Source organism: Tamandua tetradactyla, chromosome 3, assembly GCF_023851605.1.
Source record: "Tamandua tetradactyla isolate mTamTet1 chromosome 3, mTamTet1.pri, whole genome shotgun sequence".
In the NCBI taxonomy this organism is placed as follows: Eukaryota; Metazoa; Chordata; class Mammalia; order Pilosa; family Myrmecophagidae; genus Tamandua; species Tamandua tetradactyla.
Genome location: NC_135329.1, coordinates 105,635,247 through 105,657,182, shown reverse-complemented (window position 1 = coordinate 105,657,182; position 21,936 = coordinate 105,635,247). Strand labels below are relative to the sequence as shown.

At 35.4% G+C, this 21,936-nt stretch overlaps 1 protein-coding gene across 2 annotated transcripts in view; it reads left to right on the top strand.

Annotated features, from left to right (window-relative positions):
- The window catches only part of DARS1 (aspartyl-tRNA synthetase 1), an 83,245-nt gene that overhangs the window by 36,991 nt on the left and 24,318 nt on the right, over nt 1-21,936 (top strand). For both annotated transcript variants that reach the window (XM_077153678.1, XM_077153675.1), the window contains exons 5-6: nt 18,050-18,152; nt 20,886-20,966. In XM_077153678.1, the coding sequence (XP_077009793.1) occupies nt 18,050-18,152; nt 20,886-20,966 (184 nt within the window). The remainder of the gene's footprint in view (nt 1-18,049; nt 18,153-20,885; nt 20,967-21,936) is intronic.

Sequence of the window (21,936 nt, the reverse complement as noted above, 5' to 3'; positions counted from 1 at the left end):
CCTCTGTTTCTTTCTTCCTTTTTACTTTTTCAGTCAGCCCTGCCCCCTCGGCACTGGGGCAAAAATCAGCAACCTCTGCTTTGATGAGATTCAGCTGAGCTGGGGGACTATTTTTAGTAGTCAGAATTTGTGAATTAAATCCACTATTGGAGCTTAGTTGAACTCAACCCCTGCTGCTAGTAAAGTTCCTTTCCTTTCCCCTCTGGGAAGCAGTCTGTGGAAGAGAGGCGCCGGCTGCCATGGCTTGGGGTACTCACGGTTCTGGGGGTGCTCACAACCGGTCCAGCTGGTCCAGACTGGGATACACTGTGTATCCAGTCACTGACATGGCCCCAGCATTGTTCCGTACTGTTTCTGGCTATTTAGGAACTGTTCTGGAGGATGAACTAAATCCCACACCTTGCTAAGCTACCATCTTGGCCTAGTCCTCTCCTTTTTTTTTTTTTTTAACAGATGCATCAAATCTTAAATTCCAGCAATGACATTAAATTGTCAGTGTGTGCACATTTACACGAAAGTTTACAAACCAACAAAGAAACAGGAGGTGATGACCCAGACCGAGGAGAAGATTAAGGCATTAGAAACCGTCAATGAGGAGTACCATGCTTGGGACATTCCAGACAAAGACTTTTTAAAAAATGGCCCTAAGTATGCCAGAGAGCTAAAGGAAAACATGGACAAAGAAACAAAGAGCTAAAGGAAAATAGGGACAAAGAAACAAAGATAATCAGGGAATAATAGGTGAACACAAAGAGAATAGCAGTAGAGAGGTGGAAATTGTGAGCAGGAACCAAACAGAGCTGAAGAGCACAGTAACAGAAATAAAAAATTCACTAGAGGGATTCAACAATAGATTGGAGCTGGTAGAAGAATCAGTGAACTCAAGATAGTTAAAATTATCCAATTGGAGGGGTAGAAAGCGGAAAGAATGAAGAAAAGTGAACAGAGCCTGAGGAACCAGTAGGGCACCATCACATGTAACAATATAAGCATTATGGGAGTCCTAGAAGGAGAAGAAAGAAAAAGGGATAGAGAGAATATTCAGTGAAAATTTATAAAATTAAGTCAAGACATAAATAATAAATATACACACTCAAAATGCTCAATGAACTCCAAACAGGATAAACCCAATAAACCAAAACTGTGCCATGTTATCATCAAATTGTCAAATGCCAAATAGAGATTCTGAAAGTTGCAAGAGAGAAGTAAAGTACCACATACAAGGGATCCTCAATAAGATCGTACCAATTTCTCATTCTTAAAGTGCTGAAAGCAAAAAAGCGTCATCTAATAATTCTATAGCCAACAAAACTCTTTCCTAAATAAGGAAGAAATTAAAACATTTCCAGATAAACAAAAGTGGTGACTTTGTCACCACTAGGTTAGCTCTATAAGAGATGTTAAGGGTAGTTCTATAGGTTGGAAAGAAAGGACAACGGACATTAGATTGAAACCACAGAAAAAATAAGGATCGACGGAATGATCATATGTTAATGTTTTTGTTCGGTTGTTAAATTTGTTTTTAATTAATAAATAAATAAAATTTTTTTAAAAAGGATCTCTGATAAGGGTCCTAACACTAGTAAATATAAATACAGTTACTTTTGTAGTTTTGGTTTGTAGTATCACTCTTTACTTCATATAAGATCTAAAAGGCAAATGCATAAAATAATAAATCAGTTTTTTAGGATACATGATGCATAAACATGTAATTTGTGAGAAGAACTACATAAAGGTGTAGGGTTAGAGGAAACATAGTTTGTGCATACCATTGGAGTTACTAGATTGATATTTAAGCAGACTATGTAAGATTATAGAGTACAGTTTACCAGGCACAGTAGACAGAGGGAATTGGGAGTTAAAACATTATGGTTGTAGGGTTTCTGTCTGGGGGGATGGGAAAGTTTTAGTAATGGAAGCTGGTGGTGGTAAGGTTACCAAATATTGTGATTGTGATTAATCCCACTGAATGGTGTGCTTGGGAGTGATTGACATGTTGTATACGTGTTCCTTCAATTTAAAAAGAAAGAAAGAGCAGCGAAGGAGACAGTGACAGTTAAATGCAATACATGATCCTGGTTAGGATCTATTAAGGGAAGGGGAAAGACTCTCAAAGAAACGTTGATGTTCTCTGTATGGGATTTGTATTATTTTTGTAACTGTCTTGTAAGTTTGAAAGTATTTTAAAATAAAAAGGCTTATTTTTAGGTGTTTTATTGTTTTTAAAAGTACATAGTTTTAGTGTTTGGGATGCTGTTTTGATATAACTGACAAATATATGTTTTCTCATCTTAGGGCATTTCAAATTCTTCACCTCAGTGAATTGTATGTTTAATTTGCAGTATTGAAATATTTTATGTTGTTGCATTCTTCAGTAAACTAACATGTAGCGACTTTGCTGTCTATCCTCTTTTCTTACTAATCTTTTATTATACCTTTCCAAAGATTTAGAAATTATTCATTTGAATGTTGGTGATTATGTAGACCTCTGAGCACATTTATTATTGAGTATATTAAGTATACTAAGATTCAACAGATTACTTATTTATATTTAAAATGAGATCATACAGTATTTGCTCTTTTGTTTCTGGCTTATTTTGCCTCACCAAATGCCCCATAGGTTCATTCATATCGTTGCATGCCTCACAACTTCATTCCTTTTTGTAGCAGCACCTTGTTCGAGCATATGTTTCCACCATGGTTCACCAGTCTGCTTCTCAGTCAGTGCATCTTTCAGCCACTTCTGTTTACTAGGCCTCATGTATAATGTCCAAGTTCTACAGTCTATCACAACAAGTTATTTTTAACAACTAGAATCCTAACAGTTTGTTGCCAGTTTTCCTGAAAACCTCAAATATTCCATATTAACTGTTAAAATTTTAATAATTATTTTTTGTTAATACTAGAATATGTACATATTAAAGTCATAGCTAAATTAAAGCATCTCTTTTATCATTGTTTTTTCCTTTTTCCTTTTTTTTTTTTTTGTAAATGAGAATAGCACTGAAAAGTATGGGCTCCTAATTATCAAGTATTAGAGTTTTGATCATCACCTAGCCTCTACCAATTCCCAGGTTTATTCCTACTATTAACAAGTAACATTGAGAAATCACATACCATGTAAACAAGTAACAGCCAGCAGTGTATCACTGTATAGGATTTCCTATATATTTTAGACCTTTATTGTGGTAGTTTGACATAATAAGGTGCTTTGAAGGGCCTAATTAAATCTGACATACTAATAACAATGTGAATTAAAAGATAAAAACCACTACTTTTTGGAAAGGTAAGCTGCTAACTTTCCATCCTTATCTTGAATACATTGAGTAGGTTATGTGAACAATAATGGGTTAGTCCTCAGTGATCTCTATAAAAAGTGTCATTTCTCAGATGAAAGGCCATGGAAAAAGCACCCACATCCTGGTACACTTTTTGCATGTGAAATAGAAATTTTTTAATTTAAGGAACTTAGTCTACAATTAAAGTAAAATTCAATGTAACAATTGCCCTTGCTCTATCTTGACAGGCTTTCCAGAGTCAAGTATGCATTTTTATACTTATTGGTATGCCTCCTCCATATCAGTTCCCTGCCCTAGGCCTGATGTAGTGGTCTCCAGCATCTTTCACACCTTATATTCAGGAGTAATAACTTTAAAAGTTTGCTTATAATAAATAATAATAATAACTATTATTATTACATTAATAGCTAACTGTTACTTTTTTTTTTTTTGGTCTATTCCTTTTTAAAGATGACAGAATTCAGATATAAATATTAAGTGTTTTACTAAGGTCTTTCTGACTCTAGGGCTCATACAATTCTATCCTCTATACTATCCTGCCTTCATGTGATAATATAATGATGTTAGTTCAAAGCCCTCCACAACCTAGTTCTGCTTAGAATACAACCTTTATGTCAAGAAATCTTTTGATGACTGGGAAGAGAAAGATCCATTGCTTTCTACTTTAAAAATATCTTTATCCTAGAGTGTACAGTTCTTTCTGTTCCATATCCTCAAGGAATAGGATAGTGATTTTCTTTCTTGAAGATGATAATGATTTTTAGATATTACCCCACGTTACTGAAAGCCAAAACTGGTGAGAAAATATTTTTGGTTTAAAAAATGTAGAGTGCTCCTGAGAGGTGGAGCAAGATGGTGGCATAATGAGGTGTGGAATTTAGTTCATTCTCCAGAGCAGCTTGTAAATAGCCAAGAAGGGTACAGACAGCTAATGGGAAACATCAGTGACTGGACGCACAGCATGCACAAGTCTGGACCAGGTAGAACAACTGAGGCCAGCATCCCTCCCCTATGCCACGGCAGGCTGGTTCCTTGGGGAAAGGGAACAGACTTTTCAAGTAGCAAGGACTTAGCTCAACCAAGCTCCAATAGCAGAATTAATTAACAAATTCTGACTATTGGAAATAGGCCCCCAGCACAGATAAACCTGGAATAAGCATTAAAGCAACTTTGCCCCACCTGAAAGATGGTGACTGATAGAAAAAAGAAAAAAGAAAAAAAAAAAACAGACTGTTTGAGTTGGACAGCATGAAATGCTGGAAAAGGGCTGGACCCCAAGAAAATGGCACATACAGCCTGTAGACACATAGAGCCATGTACCAACTTGGGCTTTTGATTGACAAACCCAAGGAGCAGTGTCTGGCTCTGAAAAGGATTTTTTTGCTTTTTTTTTTTTTTTAAACTCTTAGCAGTTCATTAGATAGAACTCCAAGCACTCTCATGCTCCAGCAATGCCCCAGGCAAGGGTGGAACTAAAGCTTGTCTGAGAGACAAGGTAAATTAGTCAGGTGAAAGGAGTTAGCTCCCTAAAGGAGTTAGTTCCCCAAGAAAAGGCGGGGGGTGCACAGTTCAAGTGGAATCCCTCCATCAAGGAATTCAGGCCCCAGGGACTGGAAAACAGAAGCAGTCAGAGCCATCCTACTGTCTCACCTCTGTCTCAGCCATACCTCTGGCAGGAGAGTCTAAATTTAAAGGCACCACATCATATTAAACTGGTGGGAAGCTGCTGGCAGACAAGCACCACATGCTGGGCAGGAGAGGAAAAGTACAGAGTCTAGAAGCTTCATAGGAAAGTTTGACAACCTTCTGGTCTCACCCTCAGGGAAAACTGATGCTGGGAAAATCTGACTGGGGTCTATATCTGAGGAGACCTTCCTTCAGAAAAAAGGTGCCATAAAAGAAAAACAACTGAAGGGTTCTGATCAGTTCAATAGAACCTATGTTAGAGATCTAAAATAAGTTGAACTGAATGTCAAAGAACAGATAGAGAACAAAGCCATCCAGCAAGGTAATCCTAGGTAAAAGAGTGAAAACAATGTCCAGAATAAACTAATTAAGAAAATCAAATGTTTAGATGCCAGCAAAAAATAAGTCATACTAGGAAAATTATGGCCCAGTCAAAGGAACAAACCATCACTTCATATGAGGTACAGGAGTCGAAATAACTAATTCAGGACTTCAAACAGACATACAAAATCTCAAAAGATTAAATCGAGTTGATGGAGGATGTAAAGAAGACATTAGGCGAATATAAAGAAGAACTCAAAAGTTTGAAAAAACAGAGCTTATGGGAATGAAAGACAATAGAAGAGATGAAAAAATGGAAACCTACAACAACAGATTTGAAGAGGCAGAAGAAAGGATTAGTGAACTAGAGGACTGGACATCTGAAATCAACACATAGAAAGAAAGTATAGGGAAGACAACGGAAAAATATGAGCAGGGTCTCAGGGAATTGAATGACAATGTGAAGTGTGCATGTTGTGGTTATCCCTGAAGGAGAAGAGAAGGGAAAAGGGCCAAAAGACTAATGGAGGAAATAATCACCAAAAATTTCCCATCTCTTATGAAAGACATAAAATTACAGATCAAGATGTGCAGCATACTCCAAACAGAATATATCCAAATAGACGTACTCCAAGACACTCACTAATTAGATTGTCAACTGTAAAAGATGAAGAATTTTGAAAGCAACAAGAGAAAAGGAATTGATCACATGCAGTGGAAGCTCAATAAGACTGTGTGTGAATTTCTCAGCAGAAACCATGGAGATAAAAAGGCAGTGGTATAATATGTTTAAGATTCTAAAAGAGAAAAACTGTCTACCAAGAATTCTATACCCAGGAAAACTTTCCTTCAAAAATGAGGGGGAGATTAAAATATTTTCAGACAGTCACTGAGGGAATTTGTGACTAAGAAACCACTCTACAAGAAATATTAAAGGGAGTGCCACAGACAGAGAGGAAAAGACAGGAGGGAGAGGTATAGAGAAGATGTAGAAATGAAGACTATCAGTAAAGGTAAAATGAGGGAAAAAAATTAGACATGACATCCAAAAGACAAAATTATAAAAGAAAGTACTGCTTTTATAGTAATAAGTGTTAATAGATTAAACTCCTCAATCAAAAGGCACAGACTAGTAGAATGGATTAAAAATAGGACCCATCTGTATGCTGTCTATGGGAGACTCACTTTGGACCCAAGGACAAAAATAGGTTGAAGGTGACAGGATGGGAAAAGATATTTCATGCAAACAGCAATCAGAAAAGAGCGGGAATAGCTATACCAATATCTTACAAATTAGACTTCACATGTAAAACAAAAGAGACAAAGAAGGACATTATGTATTAATAAAAGGAACAATTCAACTAGAAGACATAACAATCGTAAATATTTATGCACTGAGTCAGAGTGCTTCAAAATACATGAGGAAAACACTGAAAGGAGAAGTTGGAGATTTCAATGCCCACTCTCATCAATGGCTAGAACATGTAGACAGAGGATCAGTAAGGAAACACAGAATTTGAATATTATGATAAATGAATTAAAGGTAACAGATATTTACAAAACATTATACCCACAACAGCATGATACACATTTTTCTCAAATGCTCATGGATCATTCTCAAGGATAGAGCATATGCTGGGTCACAAAGCAAGTCTCAATAAATTTTATAAGATTGAAATCATAGAAAACACTTTTTTGTGTCATAATGGAATGAAATTGGAAATCAATAACAAGCAGAGGGCCAGAAAATTCACAAATATGTGGAGGCCGAACACACACTTTTAAACAATCAGTGGGACAAGGAAGAAATTACGAGAGAAATCAGTAAATATCTTGAAGCAAATGAAAACATCAAAATTTATGGGTTACAGTAAAGGCAGTGATGAGAGGGAAAATTATTGCCTTAAATGACCATATTAAAAAAGAACAAAGAGCAAAAATTGAGGAATTACCTATTCACTTGGAAGAACTGGAGAAAGAATAACAAACTAACCCCAAAGTGAACAAAAGAAAGGAAATAATGACAATTAGAGCCGAAATAAATGGAATTGAGAATATGAAAACTAGAGAAAATTTTTAAAAATCGGAAGCTGGTTCTTTGAGAAAAATCAATAAAATCAATGAACCCTTAGCTAGGTTGACAAAAAAAAAAAAAAGAAAAAAAGAAGAGACATGATGCAAATAAATACAATCAGAAATGGAAAAGAGAACATAACCAATGACCCCGCAAAACTAAAGGAGGTAATGAGAAGATACTATGAGCAACTATATGCTAATAAACTAGACAATGTAGGTGAAATGAGCAACATCCTAGAAAGGCATGAACAACTAACATTGACTTGAGAAGAAATAGACAACCTCAACAAACCAGTCACAAGTGAAGAGATTGAAACAGACATTAAGAAGCTCTAAAAGGAAAATCCGGGACCAGTGGCTTCACCTGTGAATTCTACCAAGCATTCAAGAAGAAATCAGTACCAGTCCTGCTCAAACTCTTCAAAAAAAATTGAAGAGGAGGGAGAGCTACCTAACTCATTCTATAAAGCCAACATCAACCTCATACCAAAGCCAGGTAAAGATACTACAAGAAAAGTACACACCAATCTGTTTAATGAATATAGATGCAAAAATCTTCAACAAAATACTTGCAAATAGAATCTAGCAGCACATTAAAAGAATTACTCACCATGACCAAGTAGGATTTATTCCAGGTATGTAAAGCTGGTTCAACACAAGAGAAACAATTAGTATAATACACCATATCCACAAATCAAAGTGGTAAAATCACATGATCATCTCTATTGATGCAAAAAAAGCATTTGACAAAATTCAACATCCTTCCTTGATGAAGACACTCCAAGGGATAGGAATAGAAGGGAACTTCCTCAACATGATAAAGGGAATATATTAAAAAACCCACAGCTAAACATCATTCTCAATAGGAAAAAACTGAAAGCTTTACCTCTAAGATCAGAAGCAAGACAAGGATGCCCATTGTCACCATTGTTATTCAGTAAGCTAAATATAGAATTGCTATATGATCCAGCAATCCCATTACTAGGTATATATTCAGAGGAACTGAAGGGAGATACTGAACAGAAATAGGGCTGCATTAGCAAATAAGAAAAGGCAAGTGGATTTTGATTGGCAGCTGGTAGTATCTACTAAGTTTGTCTGTGTTGAGTAAGTTGGACAGAAGTTCTAGCCAATGGAGAACCCAAAACCTGGAACAGGTTGTTTTAGTGAAAACTACTCTTTTTTCTAGCTGATAGTATTTTGCTCTTCCCACCCCCAGTCATCCTTTCATTCTTAATGTTTTCAAATTTCCTCATGGTGGACCCTGTGTGGTAGTTAGGTTCGTGTGTCAGCTTGGCCAGGTGATGGTGCCTAGTTCTGTTGCTGTGGACTTAAATCATTAGCGTGTGAAATTCATCTATGGCTAATTACATCTGCAGTTGGCTAAGGTGAGTGCCTTCCACAGTGAGTGATGTTTAATTTAATTAGCTGGAGGCTTAAATGAGAGGTCAGGAGAGAGCTCCACACAGCACAGCCCAAGCAACTCAGCATACCGGATCTTAGCGCTTGCCGCTCAGCCCAGACGTCTGGAGATGCAGAAAGATTTCTCCATGGGGAAAGCTACTGGAACCAAAAGCTAGGAGAGAAGGCCAGCAGACCTCGCCCGGTGCCTTCCATTCAATGGAAAACCTCAGATGAAAGTTAGCTGCCTTTGCTCTGAAAAACTATAAGTTGTTTTTTTGTTTTTGCATGGCCAGGCACCGGGAATCTAACCTGGATCTCCAGCATGGCAGGCGAGAACGCTGCCTCCTGAGCCACTGTGGCCTGCCCTCAAGAACTATAAGTCTTTAACTAAATAAATAATCCCCTCTTATTGAAAGCCCGTGCATCTCTGATATGTTGTATTCTGGCAATTTTGGCAGGCTAAAATACCCTGGCTTTATAATTCCTTATTTTTCCTCGACTTTATCTTCACCATTACTACTTTTTAATAGCTCACCCTGTGCTCCTCAGTGCTTCACCATTGTAACCTCTCCCCTGCCTCCTTATCTCCTGGTGGACCACATCAAGACTTGTAGTGTTTTAATCATTCTCCTCATTTTCTCCAGGTATTTTCACCCCCCACTTTTTTTTAATATATATTTTTTATTGATAAATCTTAACATGCAAACATTCGTAACATGCAGGACGTTCCATACATGGTTACAAGCAGTGACTCACAATATCATCACGTAGTTGTGTATTCATCACCATGATCATTTTTTAGAGCATTTGTATCACTCCAGAAAAAAAGAAAAAGAAAATTCATACATATGATACCCCTTACCTCTCCCTCTCATCAATCGCTAGTGTTTCTATCTACTTGATCATTTTAATCTTTGCCCCCGCTATTATTTATTTATTTGCGTGGGCAGGCACCGGGAAACCAACTCAGGTCTCTGGCATGGCAGGCGAGAGTTCTGGTGAGAGGACATAACAAAAGGTTCTCCGGGGGTGACTCTTAGACCTGATTTTAAGTCGGCTTAACCTATCCTTTGCAGGGATACGTTTCATTGGGGCAAACCCCAAGATTGAGGGCTTAGCCTATTAATTTGGTTGTCCCTATTGCTTGTGAGAAACCGAGTATCAGAAATTCTCCAAAGGAGGAAGTTGAATATTTTCTCCTTTCTCTCTAGTGTTTTGGCCCCCTTTTGACCACACACAACCATGTTCCATTCCTGAAACTGTTTTTACTGTGCCCTTATCCACAGTTCCTTTGTCTTTTTTTTTTTTTTTAACCCTGCAAATGCTCTACAAACTTCCCTGACTTACAAACTCCTGATATCGTGATCTAATAGTGAAGTTAGTGTATTGTGATTGTGTGTAACACCATGATTGATTTCTATTCCTCAGATGGGCCCAATAGTATATATTCTATATTCTATATTATGAATATAAAGGCTTATAGGCTGGTACCTCCGTTTTTGCTGTTTCATTGAACTTTTCAGAATCTCTTTCCTCTTTAACCCTTAGTTTCTTAGTTTAACTACAACGGAAAATTTTGAAAAGAACTAAATTCTATTCCTTAATATATTATTAGCCTTCTGTTATGATTTACAAAACAGCACATAAACAATATTTAAACATATTCTGGTGCATTTTTTTGTTAAAACAGAAGTCCTCACCTATGGATGTTTTTAGCTTACTCTAGAAATTTTAGTACTAGTAAAACTTGGAGTCATTCAAATGAATGTTTGAATTCTGTTTGGGAAACTAGCAACTTGTTAGTGGGCCAGCTAACCATTTTGCCAGAATCTTTGGTTTGGAAAATAGTATGGATTGAAATATGTCTGTGAAAAAAAAATCACTTCTAATCACTATTTAATTTTCATTCTATCTCAGATCAATTTTTATTTATTGAAATGCTTTCAGCTATCATTAGTACTTGGGAAAGTGCCTAAGGATTATTTATTTATTCCCGAGGTGTTCTCAATTTGAATGGTACTACCCAAAGATACTGGACATTTAAAACATGAACATTTATAACAAAGTGGGAGAAATCATGGTAATTGTATGTTAATTTCATGAGGCCCTACATTTAACTCGAATTCCCCTGGCCATATACCAGGTGGAAAAACACAAGGACTCCACTATTAAAAATATCAAATAGGATCATTCCAGCTGGGGTTTTCTAATCATTTAAAAGGCAAAAGATGAGGTCATTTTTAATATCTTAAGTGGATAACTATCTTAGCATTTACTTTAGATATTAAATCTGCTATAGTGCTTGTCTTTTATCTTACTAAATTGTACAGCAAGCAGTTTATACCTTTTAAATAATTTCCTTAAAAGCAATATTGGGGCTTAATATGGAGTCACCTTTTTTCTCCAAATTATCTGTCCTAGGAATATCCAATTCATCAATATACCAACACCAAAAGCTGACCCATTAATTAGGTTTAAGTGTCATAAGACTCTCCACATTATTATAATCACTTTGTTTGAAAGATCAGTTTTCTCAGGGTTAAATACATATAAAAGTGAAGCACCTGAATGAATTACATAGAAAGTTTGGCACATCTCTTCCCTAGAGATATTTAAGAGCAGGTTTGTAATTATATGTATGAAATAGTTTGAAGTCTTTAAATGAAATTTGTCTAAATGCAGAAAGATAGGATTCCTATTCAGACCTATACTTCTGAGCTCTCATCTTATATTGATATTAACTATCTAATATTTAGTAGTTGTTGGTTGCAGTTGAGGCAAGATGTCATATCCCTTTTTCCTTTTAAAATTATTTTTATTTAGTATTTTAAAGCAATTAACAGGATAATTTGTGTTAGTTGAGGTTGGGTCTTATAAAGAAAATGTTTTTTTAAGGCAGCCCTTTGAGGCCTTTTATATTGACCACTATAAAGGACTACAATGAATGGGAACTCCATGTTTTAAAGTTTAAAGCTAAAACAAGGTTGTATGGTGCCTGCTAAAAGGGTTACAATTAATGTGAACAGTAGAAGTTAAAAATTATGTTTTGCAGTTTGTGTTCATTTTACCTCTCTTATCCCCCACTGCAAACCTAGAGATATTTTTACTTCATAAATAAGGCTTATATAAATACTGGTATTTGGTATACATATTTTGTCTTCTTTTTCTTCATATTAGTCATTGTGGTTAAGTGATTTATTAGTAGCTGGTGAGTCACAGATATGTTTGTCATTTTTTAATAAGTCACCTAGCTGCATACAAGTTTTTCAATTTCTTTTCCAGATCTATTACCTAAAAATAGGTATTTAGTTGGTAAATTAAAGTTAAAGGTAACCTGGTTAACTACATTACCTAGTTTGCTACATTAATTAACAAACTTGGAAAATATTAAAATGATATTCAGAAGACACATTCATTTAGGAAACTTTTATTTAGCACTTACTGTGGTCCAGGCAGACTGCTGGACTTATGGAGACAAAGCTATATGTGTGACGCATGTCATATAAAACAGTTAATTTTGGGTGAAGGTAAAAGGTAGATAAACAGCTACATGTGGGGACATTTTATAGGTGCCGTGGTAGGAGTATATATTAACTGTAGTTGAGATCCCAAGGGAAGTGGACATGTGGGTATCCCTTGGGCATCCATGTGGGTAAGTTAGTAAACCTAGTCTAGGTCACTTTATTATTATGTATTGCAACTCTTTGAACAGCTATACCTAGATGGCTTAAACATCTTTGTTGGAATGAGGTTGTTATCTGTTGAAGGATAGATTGAACTTCTGTACCCAGTCTTGTCCAGTTCAATATTTGTATTGAAAATTTGAATAAAGTTTAAAGTGTGCTTAAAAAAATAGATCTACAACTTTATGCTAAAAATTCTGAGATGATTTATGAGATGAATTATCTTAAATATAATTGTAAATGTGGTTTCATTTTGCTGAATTTCTCTTGAGCAAACAGCAGCAGGGCAATCAGTATACATCTGCATTACTAGGGAAGCTAGCACAGTTCTTGGACATTTTAGAAACAGTGAAAGGCCTGTTTTTTGTTGTTTCTTTCTTTCGCATGAATTATAAAGGAATGTACTAGCTTGTGAACTTCTAAAAATGAGAATGAGTTATTTCAGTGTGGGTTGATAATGTGTTTTAGGACATTTAAAATTTGGAACTAATTTGTATGTCTGTAACAGAACTGTCCAGTGCATTAATCGTTAAGAGATCATACTATGTGATCTTAGACTAATTGCTTAACCTTTCAGAGTCTGTTTTCTTATCTGTATATCACACCACCCTTGTAGGTGGGTGAAGTTTAAATGAGAATATGTATGTGTAAAGTGCTTCAAACAGGAACTAGAGCATAAAAAGAAAATTGCTAAGTGATGATGGAAAAAATAATACTTTTGAGTATTAAGATCAGTTTCATTTGAGCTGTTATAAAAAAAACGAACAGTGTGCTTCTTCAGCATTTAAAAGTTTTTTTTTTTTTTTTTTACATGGGCAGGCACTGGATATCGAACCCAGGTCCTCTGGCATGGCAGGCAAGCATTCTTGCCTGCTGAGCCACCGTGGCCTGCCCCATTTAAAAGTTTTAAAAACAGTACAGAGAATATGAGCACAACAGCATTAGGAGAATGATACATGATTTATGAAGCAAGCATTCTACATTTTCTGTGAATGAGGGAAAACTGGAAAAATATAGATCAGACAGTAATTATAGGAAGAGTGAAGGGGTTGGGTACGTGATGTTTATATGTACATGCTTAATACCAACCAAAATATCAGAATGTCCAGGTTTCAACAAAAGATCACAAAAATACAAAGAAACAGGAAGTGATGATCCAGGCAAAGAAGAAGATTAAAGCATCAGAAACCATCAGTGAGGCGGACCAGACCTGGGACATTCCAAACAAAGACTTTTAGAATGGTCTGAATATGCTCAAAGAACTAAAGGAAATCAAGAAAGTGATAGATGAACACAAAGAAAATATCAGTAGAGAGAGAGAAATTATGGAAAAGAACCAAACAGACCATAGTACAGAAATTAAAAATTGCCTTGAAGGAATCATCAGTAGATTGGAGCTGGCAGAAGAAAAAATTGATGAACTTTAAGATAAGACTATTGAAATTATCCAGTCTGAGGAGTAGAAAGAGAAAAAAGTGAAAACAAGTGAACAGAACCTTAGGAATCTGTGGAGCACCATCAAGTGTACCATTATAAGTATTGTGTGGACTTCTAGAGGAGAAGAGAAAAAGAGGCAGAGAGAATATTCAAAATATTCAAAGAAATACTGGCTGACAACTTCCCAAATTTAACAAAACACATGAATAACACATCCAGGATGCTCGGTGAACTCCAAACAGGATAAACCCCAATAGACCCATACTGTAGCATGTTATAATCAAATCATTGAATGCCAAATAGAGAATTCTAAAAACTGCAAGAGAGAAGCAAAGTGTTTACAGACAAGAGAGCCTCAAGAAGATCAAATGTCAATTTCTCATCAGAAAGAAGACAGTGGGATGATATACATAAAGTGCTGAAAGCAAAAAACTGTTACCCAATAATTCTGTGTCCAACAAAACTGTCTTTTAGAAATGAGGGAAGAATTAAGACAATCCCAGATAAGCAAAAGCTGAGAGACTTAACACCACTGGACTGGCCCTGCAAGAAATGCTAAGGGGAGTTCTGCAGGTTTAATAGAAAGAAGACTTAGACAATTGACTGAACTCCTCATTAAGAAAGAAAGATAATACATGGTTAAATATAAGTATCAGTGATATTATGTTTTTTATTTGTAACTCTACTTTTTACTTCCTACAGCATCCAAAAGTTAAGTACATAAAATGTAATGATATAAGCCAGTGGTTTTGGACATATATTACATGTACAAACATATAATTCATGATGAGAACTATGTAAGTGGGATTTGGAGGGTGTTTCAGTTTGCTAAAGCTGTCAGAATACAATATACCAGAAATGGATTGGCTTTTCCAATGAGGATTTATTATCTTACAATTTACAGTTCTAAGGTCTTGGAAATACCCCAATTAAGGCATCAGCAGGTTGATACGTGGACTCTGAAGGCAGACTGCTAGTATCCAGGACACTTCTGACACATGAAAGGCACATGGCTGATGTTTGCTGGTCCTTCACTTCAGGTGTCATTGCTTTTAGCTTCTGGTTCCAGTGTCTGCCTCTTTGGGTCTTTTCTTGGTTTCTCTGGGTTTTTCTCTTGCAGCTCTCTTGGCTTTTTCTGTCCTTTATCCTCTCATAAAGGACTCCAGTAAAAGGATTAAGACCCACTTTGATTGGGCTGGTCACATTTCAATTGAAATAACCTAACCAAAAGGTCCCATCTACTATAGGTCTGCAACCACATATGGAATAGATTAAATCGCCTTTTCTGGCCATTTAATGGTAGTTCTAAACTACCACAGAGGGGTATAAGATCATAGTTTATGTATGCTCTTGAAATCAAGTTGGTATCAAAATAAACAAAATTATTATAGATTTAGAATGTTAAATTTAAGCCCCAAGGAAAATATCAGAATATGCAAACTCATAGAGACAGAAAATAGAGTTCAGGTTACCAGGGGGACAGGGGCAATGGGGAGTTACAATAATGAATGTAGTGTTTCTGTTTGGGATGAAGGGAAAGTAATGGATGGTGGTGAATAGACATTTGTGCAAAGAGCTAACACAGATGGTAACAGACACATGAAAAGATGCGTCAATATCCCTAGCTATTAGGGAAATGCAAAGCAAAACCATGAGATAATTCACATCTACTAGAATGGTCACTATTTAAAAAAAACAACAACAGAAAAGTACCGGTGTGGAGACAATGTGGAGAAGTAGGAACACTTACTCATTGCTGGTGGCAGTGTAAAATGGTGCAGCTGTTGTGGAAGGCAGTGCAGCGGTTCCTTGGAAAGTTAATCAGAGAAGTGCCATATGATCTGTCAATTCCACTACTAGATAGATCCCAGAAGATCTGAAATCAGGGACTTGGGGAGACATTTGCACACCAGTGTTCATACAGCATTATTTACAGTTGCCAAAAGGTGGACGCAACCTAAGTGTCCATCCACTGTTGAATGAATAAACAAAATGTGTTATATATATATGATGAAATATTATTCACCTGTAAAAAGGAATGGGTTCCTGATACATGCGACAGTGTGGATGAAGACATTATGTTGAGTGAAATAAGCCAGTGTGCTAGTTTGAAAGGATGTATGTACCCTAGAAAAGCCATGTTTTAATCCTAATCTCATTTCATAAAGGTAGCTGTTCTAATCCTTATTCAGTACTGTATGCTTGAAACTTTAATTAGATTATCTCCCTGGACATGTGACTCAGTCAAGCATGGTTGTTAAACTGGATTAGGTGAAGACGTGGAATCTCTTCCCATGATTAGTTTACTGGAGTCCTATAAAAGAGGAGACATTTTGGATAAAGGAGAGATTCATAGAGAGCAGAGAAGAACATCATAGCCACGAGAAGCAGAGAGTCTACCAGCCAGCAGCCTTTGGAGGAGAAGGAAAGTGTCTCCTGGGGAGCTTCATAAAACAGGAAGCCAGGAGGGAAAGCTAGCAGATGATGCCATGTCTGCCATGTGCCTTCCCACTTGAGAAACCCTGAACTTCATCAGCCTTCTTGAATCAAGGTCTCTTTCCCCTGTATTCCTGGATTGGACATTTCTATAGACTTGCTTTAATTGGGACATTTCCACAGCCTAAAAACTGTTAACTTGCAACTTATTAAATTCCTCTATTTTAAAGCCATTGCATTCTGGTATACTGCATTCTGGCAGCTAGCAAACTAGAACAGCTAGTCACAAAAGGACAAATATTGTATGATCTCACTGTTATGAACTAATTATTATAAACAAGCTCATAGAGTTAGAATCTAGAATATAGGTTGCCAGGAGATAGATTGGATTTATAGAATGGTAAGTTGATTAACTTGTACAGAATTCTAGTTAGGCTGATAGTAAAATTGTAGAAATGGATGGTGGTGTTTTGTTAGCACACTATTATGTGAGTGAAATCAACTGCATTGAAAGATACAGGTGAATGTGGGTAATGAAAGAAACTTTAGGATGCATATATTATTAGAATAAAGGCTAAAAGATAAAACAAGTGTTGTACAGCACTGTGAACCCTGTTGTAGATGATGGACTATAGTTAATTGTACAAGTTTAAAAATGTTTTCTCATGAGTTATAACAACTGTATGATGATACTAATACAAGGTGGTAATAATAGATTGGTGTATGAGAGAAAAGATCTACCTAATGTAAATAATGGATGATTGATAAAATTATTTCAAAAATCTTTCAGGGTGGGCAATGGTGGCTCAGTGGCAGAATTCTCACCTGCCATGCCAGAGACCCAGGTTCAATTCCCAGAGCCTGCCCATGCCAAAAAAAAAAAAAAAAAAAAAAAAAACAACTTTCATCAGTTGTGACAAAGATAACTACTACTAAAAAGAATAGTACAGTTATTATTTTTTTAAAAGTGCTGTCAATAGTAACAAATGTTCCACACCAATGCAAGAAGTGGTGGTAGGGTGTGTATGGAAATCCTGTATTTCATGCACGATTGTTTTGTAAACTCAAAATTTCTCTGATTAAAAAAAATAACACTGAAGAGAATATTCAAGTTTGTTACAAAATTAAGCTGCCTTCGAGATATATTTACATTCCAGGTATATTAAGCTTTATATAGGCATTCTTTAGAGTGAGAGTACCCAGTCCAGTAGGCTATAGGTGATGAGGATTTAATTGCAGAAGAACATGCTAATGTCATCTTTAATACCTTGAAATCTTTTTGGTTGACCTTCTTCTATTATTTAATTCCATTACTTATCAGTAATTACATTTATTGAGGCCAGTATTTCTAGTTAGTAGAAAATGCTGATCTTAGTAAATCTCAAATATGAGAGGGAAATTTTCTTTTATACATAATTGAAAGACTTCCAGTTCGCACAATTTCAGTGCCCAGTACTGTTTCCTTTTATGTCCAAGTATTTTATAAATGGTAAGTAAATTATGGCTTCTTAAAAAATCACTCCTCAAGGAATTTCAGAAAGTATGCTACATAATAGCTTATTGAAAGTAGGTTAAATAGACGCGCTTTATCTCAGGTGGTTTGCTGTGTTAGAGAAGAGTTTTAATGTATTCACCTTTTACTGCTGAAATATCAATGAGTTCTGACAACTGATGAGATTATTAAACTTGGGGAAATTTTTTTTACAGCATCAACAAAGAGAGCATTGTGGATATAGAAGGTGTTGTAAGAAAAGTGAATCAGAAAATTGGAAGCTGTACACAGCAGGATGTTGAGTTACATGTTCAAAAGGTAACTTTTTTCAGAATATGAAATTATACACAGAAATAGATTTAAGTTCCTTATAATTTTTCATGTTAAATCTGTGTGTTCTTAATAATTAGAATTGATGTAAAATTTTGAGATTTATAAAGTGATTACTGAATCAATTAGCTTTTGTTATGTAACAGACAACCCCAGTACTTAGTGGCTAAAAAACAAGGTTCATTTATTTGCTCATGATTCTGTGAGTTGGGCAGTTGAGGTTGGGCCCTTTTGAGATGGCTCATCTCTGTTTTGTATGACATTGACTGGGCTTACTGATAAACCTGGGGCCTTTCTCCCTTTGGTCTCCTCTTCCAGTAGAACATCTAGTAGTCTTGTTCACATGATGTCAGAGGATTCCCAACAACTTAGAGAAGCCGGCTTATGTAAATACTTCTCAAGTTTCTGCTTCTGTCACTTTTGCTAATATCTCATTGGCTGAAGCAAGTCACATGGCACAACTCAGATGTAAGGTGTAGAAAAATAGATTCTACCTCTTAAGGGAAAGAGAGGCAACATCCTTGCAAAGGGACATACATTATAGGAATAGGAGGAATTATTGCAGGAATAAAACACAACTCGTATTTTCTTCTGAGGATGAAATTCTAAAGATTGATTAATTATACTAATTCTTATCAATACATTTCTTTAAATCATATATTGCTAATATTTTACGGTATAGTGAAGTCAAAAGAGATATTATATTGATCTTTTATTTTTTTTATTTTTTGTATTATTTATATATTGATCTTTTATTCCAGCAGTAACTTCTTTTCATAAAAGATTTATCCTCCATCTGTTTTCTTCTCAAAGCTTAAAAACTGGCAATGTTCATCATTGTTGACTTTTAAAATACTATGAGTGAATTTACACATATTTAGTATTGTTGAAGTAGCCCTGCAAATTTTAACCTGCTATTCTCAGATTGAGGCCTAGTTTATGTCTATAATATGCATCGCTATATTTATCTTAAGGAATAATATTTAAGTCAGAATGGCCTCTTCCTATCTTCACCCCTCTGTATTACGCATACATGCATATATGTAAGAGAGAACAAATAGATTCATGAGACAGACCTACACCTACATAGTTAATTTAGGAATAAGGTTGTATTTAATTGGAACTAGTTGTCATAGAGCCCTTCAAGACTTAGAATATTTTATAATTTTTCCTAACCTAGCTTGCCAAATTACTTTGTTCTCTTTTCTGTAAGTCTTATTTCAGATTAACCCACCAAGATGTCTGTAACCTATTCAAGGCAAACCAACCAGAAATTGAGTAGAAATAAAAAATGAGTAAATCTGTTTATGCTGATCAAGAAACACAACTCCTCATCTTCCAAGTAACATATCTTTTTTAGTGAATAGAGCAAGAAAAGTACTTATAAAATATTCTCATTATCTAATATGTAGTACAGCCTTAATAAATGTTAATAATAATTATAAAGCCAAAGGAACTTACAGGTTGCCTTGAAAAAAATAATCATAATGTATCTCACAAAGCCTGAAGAATTGTATATTAACTAGAATCTTAAAATAAGCAGTGTCTCTCCCTTACTATGTATTTATTCAATTGGTGAACAATTATTGAATATATGTACATTGTGTCAGGCACTATCTGAAGTTCTAGGGATCAAAATACTCACAACCTAAAACAGGAGATGATAAATTTCTTACAAAACTAGCACTGTCCAGTTTTCCACCTTGGTTGGAAAAAGCTTGTGAACTCATCGAAGAGAGGCCCTCTAATTTAGGGTTGTGACACGTAATTCCATTTTACTGTGAGGAGGACTGGAGTACCCCCTTTTTTTCACGTGTGTGAGCTGAATGCTAAATGTGGTCTATCAACTAGAAGAATTCCCCTTCTTGAATTAACCCTAACTAATGTCTTTTCCCTTTTATGCCATTGCAGGTTTTCCAGGTATAGTTGGGGTTGACTAATAGGCTAACTTTTTTTTTAAGAGAGCCAAAAAAAATCCTAGTTCAGTCTTTATGACCTAATTTTTATCATTAAAATGTAAATTATGTGAGTGAATATTGAGGGATTTGAACAACACAAAGAAATACACCCTGTCTTTGGCAACTCCCACCCTGGAGAATACCAGGAAATGAAATGTACCATGATAGATGAGAGAAGACAATTAAGAGATAAAGGGATACTTGGAAAAAGAAAGAATGAGATAAACGAGAGGTATAAAGAGTTGGACTGAATTTTTGGTCTTGTGGTAGAAATGGCTAAATGTTGTTAATAATAACTAATATGTTAATGGTTTCTTTAAATAACAGTGTTTTCACATTTGTTACTCTTTGTAATTCTTACAGCAGACTTCATTTTGCAGAGTGGAATATTGACGCTCCAAGGTTGTGATTTGCCTAAGAACAATATTTATGTGACAAAATGAAGCTTTAAGTCTAGTATTTTAACCCTAGTTATTACTTATTTATTACATTGGTATGCACCTTAGAGTTTTAAAAGTGTTTGTATCAATGTTATCTCATTTGACTGTTCCAGCAGCCCAGAGAGGTAGGCAAGAAGTATTTTTAATCACCATTTTATAGACAAAAAAAATGTTGTATCATTTTGTTTGATTTTAACAAGTAGTTTCAGTTAAAGATATACACAAATAGTGCTTCATGTTTAAGTCAGTTATAGATTTTTTTTTAAAGAAAATATATTAGTTTTTGTGTTTTTTTACTCTTTTTGGTAATACCTCACTTTCAGATTTATGTGATCAGTTCAGCTGAACCCCGCCTACCACTACAGCTTGATGATGCCATTCGGCCTGAAGTAGAAGGAGAAGAGGTGAAAAATATACTTTTGAAATACTGTGCTTCCTCTGTATGTTTAGTTTGCAAAAGATTTGAAAACTTGATACCCTACTTTTGTGTTAAGGGTTCTTTTGAGCTGATTCAAGGTTTGTTTTTATTTAAATTTACTCATTTCACAAATTTTCAAACTTTTTGGTCTCAGGATCTCTTTATACTCTTAAAAGTGATTGAGGGTCCCTCAAACTTATTGTTTTTGTGGGTGTATCTATCGAGTTTTACAGTATTAGAAATTAAAATGGATAAATATAAAAATACTAATCCATTAAAATAATATATTACTTATCTGTATATATTATTCTTATATAAATAATAAAATAACATTTCTATGAAAAATAACTATTTTCCAAAACAAGAAATAGTTTAGTGTTGAAAGTGGCATTGTTTTACATTCTACAAATCTTTGTAATCTGTCTTAATAGATAACAACTAGATTCTCATATCTGTCTCTGCATTCATTTTATAGTGATATCACACACCATATAGTTTCTGAAAAACTCTCATGAGATAATGAGAGTGAAAAAGGAGTATTATGAAAAATAGGTTTGACTTCATGCATTCTCCAAAAGGATCTCAGGGACCTTTAGCGTCTCCAGGCCATACTTTGACAACTGCTACTCTTTGTCAGCCTTTATCTGTTCCTTCAACCTGGATATAGTGGGTAGAGTCCAGAAATCAGTAAAAATACGTATAGGGTTACTTCTTCTGATATCCCTGTAATAATGGGACAAGGCTTGGGGTGGAGGAACCCTCAATACCTGTTTATTCTCATTTCTCTTCCTTCCATCTCTCTCCTTTAACACTAAGTTGTCTCTGGCCCTGCTTCTTAATTGTTTCTACCATTTTTTTGAATCCATGATCCTGTGGCAGGAAGCAATATACTGAGTAAATACTAATGTGATTATAGGAAATTTGAATGAGATATAATATTAGCATACCCCTGGACT